Below are 14545 nucleotides of genomic sequence, written 5' to 3'. Positions count from 1 at the left end.
TTTGATCATTTATGGGGAGTCATCCAGAGCACTTAGCACCATGGTCTAGATGAGAGGATGAACAAGCTCCACCGCTGGAGTGCAATTGAAATGGAGATTTCAGTCTGTCACAGCTAGTGAATATTTCAAGTATGCTGTAGTAAGTGATTCGTTTCTTCCGATTCACCGAGTAGAGAAGCCCGCTTTTGGAATCGACCACTTCTTGGCCACGCGGGAGTTAAATGGGTTATGCTTTCAAGACATTGGAAGTTTATTATTGATGGTAGGTTAATGCGCAAAAATGCAAGGTCGTATTCAAATCGCAGTGTCGTAGATATGTAGTTATCCAGCACTCCACAGTAAACGGCACCCATCTACCGGGTCGCACAACACCTTCAATCTGAGCCAATCAAATAGCGCATTGAGGGAGCATCCCTAATTCCGACCTCAGCTTGCCCACCCTACCGCGTGTCAGGGTTTCGAAACAAACCGTCCTGACGCGACAAGCACACCAAAGCTCAGTCCTCCAGTATCCACCTTATCAACACCACCCATACCCTCGCCGCCCCGGTTTCCAGCTTCAGCTCTTCACCAACAACGTATCACACAAGCAAGCAAACATGCCTTTCTCCTCCGTCTTCCGCCGCGCCGCTGTCGCCCCGGCCTCTGCTGCTCGGGCCTTCAGCACCACCACCCCTCGACCTCTGGCCAAGATCACCATCATCGGTAATCTCGCCGACACCCCCGAGGTTCACTCCACCAGCACCGGTCGCGAGATCCTCCGCTACGCTGTCGCCAGCAACAGCGGCCCCCGAGACAACCGCAAGACCAGTTGGTTCCGAGTCACTAGCTTCGCCGAGGGCCCTCAGCGCGACTACCTCATGAACCTTCCTAAAGGGTACGATGACTTCTGAAGACAATTACAACACGTGGTATTTGTGCTGACCATTACATAGTGCCAGCGTCTACGTCGAGGGTGATGCCTCCTTGAGCAACTACACCGACTCCAACGGTCAGAACCGAAGCAGCTTCAACATTGTCCAGCGTATGATGTTTACTCCTCCCTAGATACTATCCACCACAGCTAACCCTTCTTGAGGCAACCTCGAGGTTCTCCGACGTCCCCAGGCTCCTGAGCAGGGCGAGTAAGAAGCAAATATCAATGGAATTCCTTCTTGAAACATGGTCGCAAATAAATCGCCTGGCCGTAGTCTTCTGCCTACTTGTTCTCCTCTCTCACCATGACCGGTTTCTTTTGTTGGATGTTAATGTATGGATGTAATGTACGATGAGCGTTGTGCACAACCTTAGGAGGATCTGTATGATACCATGATGCAATAAACGTTGTTGATCACACACTTATTCCTTCATCGTGTGCTTACACATACAGGCTACAGAATAGCGGCTATGGTTCGGGAGGGGCTGTGAAAGCACTACTCCGTAAACCATGATCATAAGTATGTGTGACCTCAGCTCTTTAGACGCATGGTGGATTCTTCTCCTTTTCGGCAAGTTTCTAATACAGCAGGTAAGGATTCCTCTAGGAAGGCAGGCATGCTTGTCAACAAGAAATTGTACGGTGTCGATATGGATGCTGAAAGAGCTATTCCGGAAATCTGAGAGCATCTACACCAGCGCACAACTGTCCATACATCCAAAACCAGCAGCGACCCCACCTTCCTCGCTCTTATCGCCCTTTGTGCGCAAAAGATACCCGGCTTCCTCGTTGTGGTGAACTTTGCCTGTGCTCTGGTCCCATATGCAAGTACCATAGATCCCCAGCTCGCAAATAACACCGCCTTGCTCTAGATTGCCATTGCGAAGAATGATGTTAGTGACTGGTGGGGGAGTGATGAGCTCCATGAGAATATAAGACCCCCAGTGGGATTCGGGAACAGATTTGAGGAAGTCTGGAATAGCACCTCGATAGATGTTGTTGCCACCACCTTCACGCTGGGGCTTCAACACATAATTTTGGCAAATCTTGGGGTCGAGGGCCTTCTTCCGAGCCTCAAGGCCAGCATCGCTGCTATCCATCGGGTAGATGTTGGTAAATGTGCGCCACAGCTCAGTTGCGTCATCCGTGTCATCGCGAATGAACCTACTAAGAGCCGAGGACTCTGTGGAAGGGCGCGGTGTTGCGAGAATTTGTTGAACCTTCTTCGTTCCAGCTAATTGAGTCAGGACACTAGGGCATTTAATAGCATTCGACCTCTCCAGGTGATAACGAGCCTGCCAAGCTTGTTGATCAGGGTAATCAGAAGGTCCATATCCAGATCGCATGTAGATCACAGCAACTTCGTAAATCTTTGAACGGTTTCTTGGAAGGATGTACAGAAGCTGGCGTTTAGAGGTGTCTGCAATCTTGCTGTGCTGTAGGATTTGGGAATAAGGTAGTCGGAACACAGGGATAGATGACGAAGAGCTAGCGATTTGATATTCAAGATGGCGTTGGTCGAAGATGTTCCTCTCGCCGTCTTGTACGAGAAAGATGACACACTTCTGGTGGCCAAGTTCAGAGTCGGGATAAATATTGTACGCTTCCACGATACCTGCTGCTAAGCCACGAGTGCTGGTGTTCTCGGGCAGGTCTAGTGATCCTTGTGTAATAGGGTTTTCCAAAATCGGGTACTCCGTTGTAGCAAGATACCTGTTCTTATTAGGCTCAGTTTATTAATGGACGGCTTAGGAAGGGAGTCGAATTACTTGTGGAGAGCAGAGGTGTGTGTTGAAAGACCGCCAAAAGAAGAAGCAATGGTATTGAACTCAACCTGCTTGACTTGCAAAGAAGACTTTGTGGTCTCGGTATCCTGATGCACCATATAGTCTGAGCGGAACAAGCCTAGAGACAGGGGCTGTTGTCTTGTTAATGGGGCGTCTTCAATTGAATCGAGAGACACTTACCTGTGTATATCCCTCAGCCTTAACCTTGGTATGAACGTCCCATAAGTTTCGAATAAACTCATCACCATCCGAGACCCTAAACTTATTTAGAAATTGTAGCATGCAAACTTGAGGTGTACTCACTCCTTCACAACTTGGGCCAAGAACTCTTCATCCCTGCTCACTGAGGCATACAGCTCGTTGTAAGTCTTTTGAACTGCCTTGCCCTGCACGAAGCATTGTTTGGGAAATGGACTTGGAAAGAGGGTCACAGGAACGTTGATAGCAGCGATGCTTTTGGGGTCTGCCTCGGCGGCTATGACTGTGGGAGGAGGCCTGACTGCGAGGCCATTACCTATTGACCAGTCCTTGACGGTCTCGATGAGGGCGTCCTTCTCTTCGGCCTTGAGAGTGGGTGGGTATATCCCGTCCGTGAGAGAAGCCATTATGCTGGAACTGACTTAGACTATGCAATGAGGTGTTCACCGAGTAACTGGAATCGAGAGATACTTTTAAAGACAGACTACCTTAGGTAGGTATGGAAGAGAAGTATGAAAAGTCCTTGGTGTATTAGTCAAGACGCTGGCTTGCGTGCTTGGCTGAACTGGGTGGCTTAATAATTACAGTGGGTGCGGGACGCGGAATACCTGAAGATAAAAGGCTCGTTCTCATGTTAGCATGCCTAATTTAGGGCGATAGACCACATGGAAGACCCACGGCAAATGGGTTCACCCTTTTAACGGCAATTGGATTGGAAGGACTCTGCGTACGTGTAGTACTTTATTTGGGCGTTTTATGAGGGGCATTTACGACAGCGGGGTAGCAGATTGTGAAGTTTATATTGGGTAAGGTAATATCTTGTTTTGCTCTTCAGTTCCGGCGAGGTTGTCATTCTAATGTGGAGAGGATGTGATATATTGATATCTAGGGGCCCCGCTGAACACAATGGCGTATAGTCGATCTCGGTATGCATGAACAAGTATGAAGTTGAAGACAATGGATCTGTCACAAGATAGAGTAAGACGTGATGTACCTAAGATAGATGTGAACCCATTTATACCAGGTTAGTAGCTTACCTAGTACCTAGACACAAAATAGGTACCTGCAGTATTGTCCCTCAGAGCAGAAAAGGCTGCTATGCTCATTATCTCTCTTTCCCACCCGCTTCATTTTTTCTTTTTTCTCATTTTCTTCTTCTTCTTCTTCTTCTTCTTCTTCTTCTTCTTCTTCTTCTTCTTCTTCTTCTTCTTCTTTCTTCAGCTTTCAGTCTACCTCCGGAGTCACGAGTGCACCTTCCTGGCTTATGAGCCTCGCGGAGTCACGTGACAGTACAAAGCTGCTCCGTCTACTACCTTAAGGTAAGTATCTTAAGGTGGTTGCCACTTCCACACGCACAGTACCTGCCTTGCCTTGCGTACCGTGCAACAAGCGTGCTCTGAATGGAAAAGAAGGTACTCTCCCCAACATCGCTCAACTTTGCATCTACGATTTCTGCAAAACTCGGTTTGTTTCTTTTCTATTTTTCTTGTCTCTAATGATCTCATAGAACTCATAGAGAAGCCAGCCCGAAGATTTCTCTTTTTTCACTCGCACGGTTTTACATCTCTTGCGCTCTGCTTGCACTTTCACTTCACCTCATACTTTCCTTAAGGTAGCCAAGCCTTTGATACCCAAGCATTTATCTTTTCTGAACGTTTGGGATTTTGTTTCGACGCCAAAAGGCAGCGAGGATTCAGCCTTGAGTGGCCTTTGTCAAACGCGGCCAAGCGGCGGCGGCTATGCACATTTCTTCCCACGCATATTCTAGTCGCTGGGCCTTTGCTCAGCAGACCTGTCACAAAAGCGCATGCTTTGAAGTATAATAAAGATTCCCACGTATGTCTCTTCCCCTTTTTAATGACTAATTCTCTTACTCGATCTTTGATACCAAGTTTGATAGAAGAATTATCTGTGCTCTTCTAAGCACGTGTGTCACCAAATGGACGACATCGAGGATGATCCCTATTCCTGGGATATCGATGTGGTTGTTAATCGACTCTGCGCTCCTGGGGCCCCATGGAGTCGAGATCCTGCATTCCTTGCCACACGCATCCAGGAGGAGGAGTTTGATGGCAAAACTCTATTGACCTTCGAACATGTGTGTTCGCGTCAAGAGTTGATGGACTGTCTCGGCATTAGGATCGCCCGCCACAAAGCTGCCCTCGCAGAAGCTATCGTTACTCTTCGTTCTAGGAGCAAAGGGTATTGGGAATGGCAAGCCGACTTCAGGCGAAAACAATCCGGATTCCCTGGCGAGGAAACCGAAGCCTCAACACATGCCACGGAACAACGGCGATCCTCCGATCTTCCGAACGGTGATCATCATAAAGAAAAGGAGACGCCTGTTTCCGTTTCTGATACTAATGGAACGATTCCTCATGCTGCAGGGAACCCATTGCAGCAGGAATTAGATAGCCAAAACCACACACACACACACCAAGCACATGACCAGCTTCAACTTGCAACGCATTCTCGTCAGCCGCCCATTCATGAACCTCCTGACCAAATCCCCGAGGTTGATGAGAGGTCTAGTAAGCGCAGGCGGGTGGCGCCCATGCTGTTGACAGATATACCAAGGAACGCCGACCCCGCTTTCCTCCCGACGGAAGCTGATGTGCTTGACTACGCGACCACCAAGGCTGGGATGAAGTTTGCAGACGATAACTCTGCAGGCTTTCCGTGGGATAATGCACCCTCGTATGCCTACCTAGGCAAGGGCAAGATTTCAAGAGAGGACATGCTGACGCCAGTCGGTATGTTGAGCTCTCTCCTCAACGAGAGCGACGATTCCTTTACTTCATTCAGCATCCATACAATTCCACCTGGAAGAAGACTCGCGGCAAACAATATTCTTAAGCGGCTTCTTACAGGCCGCTATCGCATACATATGCATTCCTCTAGGTCGCCAAGTCATCTTTCCAACGAGTCTGATGAGATCCTCGAACTCACCGACCTTGACAACGAACTGGACGCTGAGACATTAAGGGAGATAAAAGAAGAAGAGGCTGAAAACGAGAGGCTTGATGCCCTTGACGACAATCCCCAGCCTTATCCCTTTGTCACTCCTGAGCGAATCGCAGAGATATTAAACGAGGCCATAACAGCTATTGAGGAAAACTGGGCTGAGAAGAAGCTCCCAAAGTATGAGCGGAAAGCTTATAGTCTATGGCAGAAATCTCGCCGCCTTGGCATTAAGGGCATACAAATCCAGAATGCTTACAAAACGGCTAAGCATCTCATCGAACGACTCCAGAAACTCTGTCTCGAAATCCAGAAGACGGACTCGGCCTCCGAGGCACATTACCGAGAGGCAGCCAAGAGCCTTGAGCAAAGTTTAGAAGACAAGAAGTATCAGGAGTGGTTGATTAAGTTGCTTGAGTCGTCAAGGCCACCCCCAAAACCACAAACAGTGGCCCGTCCGAAACCACGCGCCGTACGGCAGCTGGACACCCTGGCCCTTATGGAAGACGAGGTTCTCACTAGCTCTGAAGAGGAAGATTTCGTCGTTCCTGACGACCACATGGATGTAATTGAAAATGGGTTGACGACTGATCGGGATTCAACACCTCCCCCTATGAAGCAGGAATGGGGGGATTTCAATACTGACTTCATGGATTTGACGCAGGACGACATGGATGAACCCCGAGGCTTGGGTTATGACATGACTAGTCCCATCGATTTGACTAGTCCTGCCAAGCAAGCGAACAGTCCCTTGAATGGAGATCGAGGAAACGCCGTCCCTCCCAGAAAGAATCTTTCTGAAAGAGAAACTCTCGATGCAGGCCCTTCTGATGCAGCCATTACCAATGGAGAGAGCTTGACAACAGACGACCCTGCTAACGTCGAGAACAAACCACTTGAACCCGATGTTGTCTGTTGCCAGGCTCCCATTAACCATGTCTCTAAAAAAGGTCATGACGAAAACCAAAGCCGAGAGATTCAGCCAGAAAAAACACAATCTCCACGTCACGATGGCGGCTTTCACCCCCCACCTATTGAGAGCTTTGGCGATCTTCAGCAGCTTGCATCTCAACCGCTTAAAAAATACGTCAAGCGCAACGATCGCTGGCGATTGTTGATCGGTGAGATGTGGCATATGGAACACGCCCGACGGAAGTCAGCAGTCGATCTGATATTATCAGATCACCCCAATAATGTATGGGAGGAGCATATCCAGCCATATCTATTTGAACCCCTGGAAGATCCCGAACAGCTACCACAGGGCAACGTAAAGGTGGTTCTTTTTGACGTTGTACGTCTTTGTCGCTGCTTCTTCGTGTGTCAGCACACAACAGAAGAACAAATGCTTTCCTATAAAATGGGAAAGTTGAGAAAAACATTGAACCAGGCACGAGTCAAATTCTTCGAACCTCTCTGTCTGTTCGTAGCGGCTCTTACGCCTCACTTCCCCCAGGATAGTCAAATCTATAGACAAGACACGGACATTCTCGACGACCTATTTCCAGAGGAACAGGATGAGATGGATGACTTTGACGATGTCGTCGAGGAAGGGCGTGCCGGGCGTCGAAGACCAAAAGAAAAAGAAATCATCCGTGACAAAGCAGCCGTGGATCTTCGAGAACGCGAGAATCAAAGGCTTAGGGAACAAGAGGCTCGCAGAAAGAAATTGAGGGAGACCCTTGCGCTGGATGGCTCGGTGTCACGGGATGGGACTCGCCTCATCATAAACGAAAGCAAAGAAGAAGACCAAGGTCTTATCTACATCCATGAGGACATTGGTCGCCGAATCAAGGATCACCAAATCGACGGCGTTCGCTTCATATGGAATCAAATTGTGCGAGACCCAAGTGTACGGCAAGGTTGTTTGCTAGCCCACACAATGGGACTCGGCAAAACTATGCAAGTCATCACTGTCCTCGTCGCTTTGGCAGAGGCAGCACAATCTAAAGATCCATCTGTAGTGGCTCAAATACCCGAAGATCTGAGGGAACCACGGATTCTGGTTCTTTGCCCAGCTGCCTTGGTAGACAACTGGATAGATGAGCTCCTCAAATGGGCACCAGCGGATTTACTGGGCGAGCTACGCAAGGTCTCATCTAATACACCGGTCGAGGAAAGGGCTGCGGTGGTGTCGTCATGGGCTTCTGGCAGAGGCGTCCTTACACTTGGCTACGAAATGTTCAAAAAGATTATGAACATGTCAGAGGAGCTAGCAGATCTTCTGACAAATCGTCCGGACGTGGTCATCGCCGATGAGGCGCATAAGATGAAGAATCGGGAGTCACAAACTAACCTGGCTAGTTCGCGCTTCAGAACAAAGAGTCGCATTGCACTCACAGGATCACCACTGTCCAACAGTGTACTAGAGTATTTTGCCATGATTGACTGGGTTGTCCCCAACTTTCTTGGCCCGTTCTCCGAGTTTAGCCACATTTATGCCTCTCCGGTCGAGCGAGGCCTCTATAACGACAGCACACCAGCTGAAAAAAGGAGGGCACAAATGAGGCTGAAGGCGCTTGAGCAACTTGTGGCACCGAAGATCAATCGCCACACGATCGCTGCCCTAAAAAGCGACTTGCCACCAAAGCAGGAGTTCATCATATTCGTGCCTCCAACGACACCTCAGAAGCAGTTGTACCAACTGTACATCAGGGGTGTAGCAAGAGAAGGCACCGACTCGCAAGCTGAGACTTTTGCTGCCATCAACCATCTTGGATTGATTTGCAGCCACCCACGATGCTTTGAAGCAAAGGTGAAAGCAATTCAAAAGGGCATCCGCTCAAACAGCGATAATGAAGACAAGTCCTTCCCCAAGTCTATGATTCCAGAGTTCTTGGAAACGTTGCATTCTTTTAGGGACTTGGACACGCCAACGCTTTCATTAAAAACAGAACTGCTGACAATCATACTCGACGAGGCGCGTCAAGTTAAGGACAAGGTGCTCATTTTCAGCCAGTCCTTACACACATTAGATTATATCGAAAACATGTGCAGAATGCAGAGGAGGACAGTTTCTCGCCTAGATGGCAGCACACCAGTTCCGAGTCGACAAAGGCAGACAAAAGACTTCAATGAGGGTAGCAAAGAGGTGTTTTTGATATCTACAACTGCTGGTGGTGTAGGACTCAACATTCAGGGGGCTAACAGGGTTGTCATTTTTGACGTCAGATATAACCCATCAGATGAGCAACAAGCGGTGGGCCGAGCGTATCGTATCGGCCAGCAAAAGCCTGTATTCGTCTACCGTTTCATGGTCGCAGGAACTTTCGAAGATAATCTTCACAACAGACAGGTTTTCAAAATGCAGCTGGCATCGCGAGTCGTTGACAAGAAGAATCCCATCAGCTGGTCAAAGCGCAAAGGCGACGTAGTGTCGGTGATCAGACATTGTCCGCCAAGCGATCTCACCCCTTATTTGGGCAAGGACAGAATTCTGGACAAACTTATAAATCATCGCGAGAACGGCGAGAGTATCCGATCCATTGTGACAACGGACACTTTCGAAGAGGAAGATCTTGGCGCGGCGCTTACTGAAGATGAGAAGAAGCAAGTAGCCCAAATGATCGAACTGAATCGTCTTCGAGAAACCAACCCAGAGGAGTATTTGAGGGCGAAAGACCGAGTGGATTTAAAGGAGCAGGCTAGGTTGCATGGAGAACAGGGTGAGCTCCTTCGTGCGAGTTCGTTATCTCAACAGTTTGTGCCTCGATTAATTGATGATACATCGGATATGCTTCACCATGCACGATTTCCACCTCCAGCAACCGCTCCAGCAACCGCTCCAGCTCTTGGACAGGATATGTTAGGCGCCGGAAAACTATCTCACGAAACGAGCTCACCTGTAAGTCCCCCCCCTTGGCATGCTTTCGGGTTCCCTGCTTACCCATACAATAAGACAAACCGGCCTGTGTCCCAGCAACCTACGGCTTCTAGCCACGGCCCAGCACCAATGCCAATGGCTGGTGCGAACACCTTTTTCGGAAAGCATAACCATTCTGGGCCACTGATTGAGCCGCACTCGACCCCGATCATTTCTGCACAGCCGCGCGCGAGTCCCATCTTTAAGCAAGGTGGAGTCTTCAACGTAACTGAGAACCCTGCTATGGTCGAGTTCGAGGGTTGTCTGCGGGAGAGCCTTCAAAAAATGCAACAACGCAATGTACTACAAACAGGAGGTGACCCTGGCGAGATGGCCAAGTCTACAACCATGCGTGTGAACGAGGTCCGTAGGAAGGGCCAGTATGGGTTGCTCCCTGACACAAAGCATTGGAGGGTACTCATTAGGCTTCTATCGCACCAAAAATGGGTGATTGCAATTGCCACAGGCTTCATAGCGCCAGAATACTTGGCTCAAGCCGAAGAGAAAGACCTCGAAAAGCGACTCGAGGCCATCAATGCACTCACAGAAACGGAGATCGCTGCTCGGGCACTTGAGAAGACTAGTTCTCCCGACCCAAATGTATGATGCTCATCAAACCCAGCTCTGGACAACCCTCTTTTTCTCTCACTCTCTAACTTCCTCTTCCCCCCCTATTTTTTCTGCGCAACTTCACTAATTTGTTATTTCAAAGAATTTGCAGAATATCAGGCGTCGAAGCTCGCACCAGGGTGAGAAGCGATCCCGGGCTACGGATGATATGAAAATAATGCGGGAAGCGGCGGACAATAGGAGAAACCGAGTATTCCGTCTACCGCCATGGGCAAATGAGGCCCTTTTTGAAGAGAAAACCCGAACATCACCTGCAATGGGCACTCGAGAAGGGCAGTTTGGTTTCAGGGATGTTACGCCTGGTCTCTAACTTAAGAGATCTTACAAGTATCGTTCGTTTCGATTGAGGATTGGAGTTCATGGGATCATGCAGATGGGAATGATGAAAGTACGGTGTCCATACGGGAAGATAAGTTTCGATGGCGTTTACGGTATGGCATAGCATTGAGCCAGATGATACCCTTTTTGAGGACGCGTTAATATGCAGATTTGTTTAGAGAGAGGCGAATGGGTCCAATTGTCAAGCCCATATTTAGTCCCCCTGCGGGAATCTATCAATAATAAACTTCGCGCAGCAAGCAATCCCTGAGTCTTGAAGTTGGAAACCAGATGGTTTGCATTTTAGGTAGAGAGATATGTATTTTGCAAGCATTTCTTTCCGCTGCCATGTTTGAACGCATCGATGTATTCTGTTGACGTTGCCTCAAGAGTTCCGACCGACTCGATTCGACATATCAGAATCGCCATCCGAACAGTTTGGTGAAGCATTAATTATGTTCGCAGCATATTTTCAGCCATAAAGAAGGATTCTCTTCTTATTGAAGTTACAAAGAATTATAGTCCACGATAGACTTCGGCAATTATGCCCTAATATGTTCAACAAGCAAAGTCTTGCTTTATAGTGCGTTTAATGAGTACGTGCAAAACCAACGGTTTCGGGGATAGACGAAAATGTCTTAGCATAGTTTTCCACCACTCTACATCCATAATCATACTTGGGAGGAAGAAGACGGAACAAGTTAATGGTTGAGCAGTGGGTATGCATCGTACGAGACATTTAGTACAAGGCCGAGAGTGTTCAATTTCAGACTCGGGGATCTGGCCTGAGATCCAATTCTTAATAAGTATCATGTCTGACAAGGTTGCTGCATGTCGAACTAATGTTAGATTAGGGCATTCGGAACCCTTAATGTTATCTTCTTTCTTCGGAATGATGGAAGTCTTCCAGTTGATGAACCTCGTCATGTCCGCCTTTCAATGACAATTCAACGATAGCCAACCAATAACCAGGAAGTAATGGACAGATCTAGCCCTTGCTGGGATCTAGAGTGCAAAAAGGACGAGCCAATCACGAGCGAGGTATTTCGTTACGGCTGTCCCTGAGTTTGACTCGGGCGCTGTCTTCCCTGTACGTACCGCATCAGGTGTCGGCATGTGCGGGCTTTCACCTTTTGAGGCTGCGGGCCGCTGTCGGCCGCTGTTTATATCCTTCACAAATGGTGAAAAATACTTTCGGTGAGAGTAGAGGCGCATGTATCCGTTACAGAGACGTTGATACAGGCAAAGTACTTTCATCTTGGGCTTCATATTACCTACCTTAGTACCTAGAGTGGCTCAAACAATTCACGTGTCAAACTAACCTGTATATGCATTGATACCTGTTGATACGCCTAGACCAGTCGGCACCCCCTCATGAGAAAGCTGACCTATGCAGAGGGAAATGCCCTGCATCGGCAGAAGAATGCACAGTTTACTTGCCCGAATAGGGAAACTTGCGCGGAGTTGAACTCGTCGAGCGCTTGTGAGAGGTGGAGAGAACGAAGAAAAAGGACGGAACCGAAACGGAAGCATTCAGTGGGTCAATGACCGACCGTTCTTGCCGAACCACCGCCGACTTATTATTGATTCCAATCCTACCTCAGTCACACTCACTACATAGCCGCTATATTTTCCACTGTCTTGTTCCTTTTTTCTCTCCTCACATTTCGACACCGCCAACCTCGCTTTTCTCTTGCTGTGAAAGGCCCAATTGCTTGTGAATTGTCTCACTTCTCACGGCTGATTGTAAGCCCTTGTTCGCTTTTTCGCACGTCTGGCATATTTGCCCCTCCACGTTCGAAAACACCACGTTTTGCCCCTCCGATTTACTCGACGAAGGCATTGTCCTCTCAGTTCTACGGATACTGTCGAATACTGTCGAATACACGCAACAATGGATGCTGTCCTTCGTCAGTCCAAGGCCATGTGCCCTTTCATGAAGACGGCCACGCCTGCCACTCTGCGTGCCTTGTCCACCTCGACTCGTGCCCTTCCGGCTCCCGCCTCTCCATGCGGCGGCACCATGTCCAAGCTTCAGCTGCTTGGCCAGCGATGCCCTGTCATGGGAAAGGCCATGGCCGTTCAGACCGCCAAGAGCCGCGCTGCTGGTTCTGTTCGTGCTTTCTCTGGCCACTCTAAGACTGGTAAGGCCAAGATTCACACCACCTGCAACAAAGAGGCTCGCGCTGTCGACCGCCCGCTCTTTGACGGCCGTGACAATGGTAAGTTGTCTTTCAGCCAGAAATGCTCTTGGTAATGCCGTCTATTCTTATTCTGACTCTTGCCTCTCAGCTCCCGCACCTCCTGGTGTTCACGCAACCCGAAAGCCTACCTCTGCTTCTCCGACCGCTGCTGCTGCCGCCGCTGGCTTCCACTCTCCTGGCAAATTCGATTACGAAGCATTCTACAATGCCGAGCTCGAGAAGAAACACAAGGACAAATCATACCGCTATTTCAACAACATCAACCGTTTGGCCAAAGAGTTTCCCCGTGCGCATATGTCCGACAAGGAGGATCGAGTAACTGTATGGTGCGCCAACGATTACCTAGGTATGGGCCGCAACCCTCATGTCCTCCGAAAGATGCACGAAACATTGGAGGAGTATGGTGCTGGCGCTGGTGGAACTCGAAACATCTCTGGCCACAACAGACACGCCGTTGAGCTCGAGAGTACCTTGGCAAAGCTGCACGCTAAGGAGGGTGCTCTTGTCTTCAGTTCCTGCTATGTCGCCAATGATGCGACTCTCGCCACGCTCGGCAGCAAGATGCCTGAGTGTGTCATTCTCTCCGACAGCCTGAATCACGCCTCCATGATTCAGGGTATTCGCCATTCCGGCACCAAAAAGATCGTTTTCAAGCATAACGATGTGCAAGATCTCGAGGCTAAGCTGGCATCACTTCCCCTGCATGTGCCCAAAATCATCGCCTTCGAGTCAGTCTATAGTATGTGCGGCTCTATTGGTCCTATCGAGGAGATCTGTGATCTTGCCGATAAGTACGGTGCCATCACTTTCCTCGACGAAGTCCATGCCGTCGGTATGTACGGACCTCACGGTGCTGGTGTCGCTGAGCACCTTGACTGGGAGGCACACGCCAATGGTGCCCCTCGTGGAACCATCATGGACCGAATTGACATTATTACTGGCACTCTGGGCAAGGCTTATGGTTGCGTTGGTGGCTACATCGCAGGTAGCGCCAAATTCATTGATATGATCCGGTCATTGGCCCCTGGCTTCATTTTCACTACTTCTCTTCCCCCTGCCACAATGGCCGGTGCTCAGGCTTCCATCGAGTACCAGATGGACTTCGATGGTGATCGACGACTCCAGCAGCTACACACTCGCGCTGTCAAGGAAGCTATGAATGCTCGAGACATTCCCGTCATTCCTAACCCTTCTCACATTGTACCTATTCTTGTCGGCAACGCCGAAACTGCAAAGGAGGCTTCCGACATGCTCCTCAATGACTACGGAATCTACGTCCAGGCTATCAATTACCCTACAGTTCCTGTTGGCCAGGAGCGTCTCCGCGTAACCCCAACTCCCGGACACATCAAGGAGTACCGTGACCAGCTTGTTGAGGCTATCGATGAGATCTGGACTCGTCTCGACATCAAGCGAACCTCTGATTGGGCTGCTGAGGGTGGCTTCATTGGTGTTGGCGAGCAGGATAATGTGCAGGAGCCTCTGTGGACCGATAAGCAGCTCAACATCGAGCAGGCCACCAAGGAGATTAAAGCTACCGGTCAAGCTGTCAACGGCGTTACCGAAGCTCTTCTTGAGCTTGAGATCAAGCAGACTTCTCAGGCTGTTACTGCTGCTTAAGCGACGGGAGGAACCCAAGCTCACTGACATCGTCAATGGATGATGGGCAGTA

General features: G+C 49.3%; 4 protein-coding genes across 10 annotated transcripts; 3 read left to right on the top strand and 1 right to left on the bottom strand.

Annotated features, from left to right (window-relative positions):
* The first annotated feature begins 394 nt into the window (after positions 1-394).
* On the top strand, positions 395-2696 carry FOIG_05655 (uncharacterized protein). The gene is made up of 3 exons (XM_031204381.1): positions 395-877; positions 936-1024; positions 1079-2696. Exons 1-3 carry the CDS (start codon positions 600-602, stop codon positions 1126-1128), a joined length of 417 nt encoding a protein of 138 aa, XP_031066210.1. The 5' UTR covers positions 395-599; the 3' UTR covers positions 1129-2696.
* On the bottom strand, positions 890-3899 carry FOIG_05654 (glutathione synthetase). Of its 4 annotated transcripts, none has more exons than XM_031204379.1 (5): positions 3545-3899; positions 3007-3328; positions 2884-2959; positions 2686-2834; positions 890-2629 (listed from the first exon to the last, which is right to left on the bottom strand). In XM_031204379.1, the coding sequence occupies exons 2-5, from the start codon at positions 3306-3308 to the stop codon at positions 1606-1608; spliced, it is 1551 nt and encodes a 516-aa protein (XP_031066208.1). In that variant the 5' UTR covers positions 3309-3328; positions 3545-3899; the 3' UTR covers positions 890-1605. The 4 variants fall into 4 exon arrangements, with proteins under 4 accessions (XP_031066208.1, XP_031066207.1, XP_031066209.1 ...); XM_031204378.1 differs by having other exon boundaries at positions 3390-3834; XM_031204380.1 differs by lacking the exon at positions 3545-3899 and having other exon boundaries at positions 890-1231; positions 1286-2629; positions 3007-3477.
* Positions 3900-4290: 391 nt separating this feature from the next.
* FOIG_05653 (uncharacterized protein) lies at positions 4291-11379 on the top strand. 4 transcript variants are annotated; one of them, XM_031204375.1, is made up of 4 exons: positions 4291-4737; positions 4805-9703; positions 9758-10321; positions 10434-11379. In XM_031204375.1, exons 2-4 carry the CDS (start codon positions 4841-4843, stop codon positions 10659-10661), a joined length of 5655 nt encoding a protein of 1884 aa, XP_031066204.1. In that variant the 5' UTR covers positions 4291-4737; positions 4805-4840; the 3' UTR covers positions 10662-11379. The 4 variants fall into 4 exon arrangements, with proteins under 4 accessions (XP_031066204.1, XP_031066203.1, XP_031066205.1 ...); XM_031204374.1 differs by having other exon boundaries at positions 4802-9703; XM_031204376.1 differs by having other exon boundaries at positions 4802-9703; positions 9758-11379.
* Positions 11380-12563: 1184 nt separating this feature from the next.
* On the top strand, positions 12564-14493 carry FOIG_05652 (5-aminolevulinate synthase, mitochondrial; the record flags this gene model as incomplete). The annotated part of the gene is made up of 2 exons (XM_031204372.1): positions 12564-12891; positions 12962-14493. The coding sequence occupies 2 exons, from the start codon at positions 12564-12566 to the stop codon at positions 14491-14493; spliced, it is 1860 nt and encodes a 619-aa protein (XP_031066201.1).
* Positions 14494-14545: the final 52 nt, after the last annotated feature.

Source organism: Fusarium odoratissimum (genome assembly GCF_000260195.1).
Source record: "Fusarium odoratissimum NRRL 54006 unplaced genomic scaffold supercont1.7, whole genome shotgun sequence".
Taxonomy (NCBI): domain Eukaryota; kingdom Fungi; phylum Ascomycota; class Sordariomycetes; order Hypocreales; family Nectriaceae; genus Fusarium; species Fusarium odoratissimum.
Note: the sequence above shows the minus strand (reverse complement) of the source record. Positions and strands in the feature narration are given on the sequence as shown.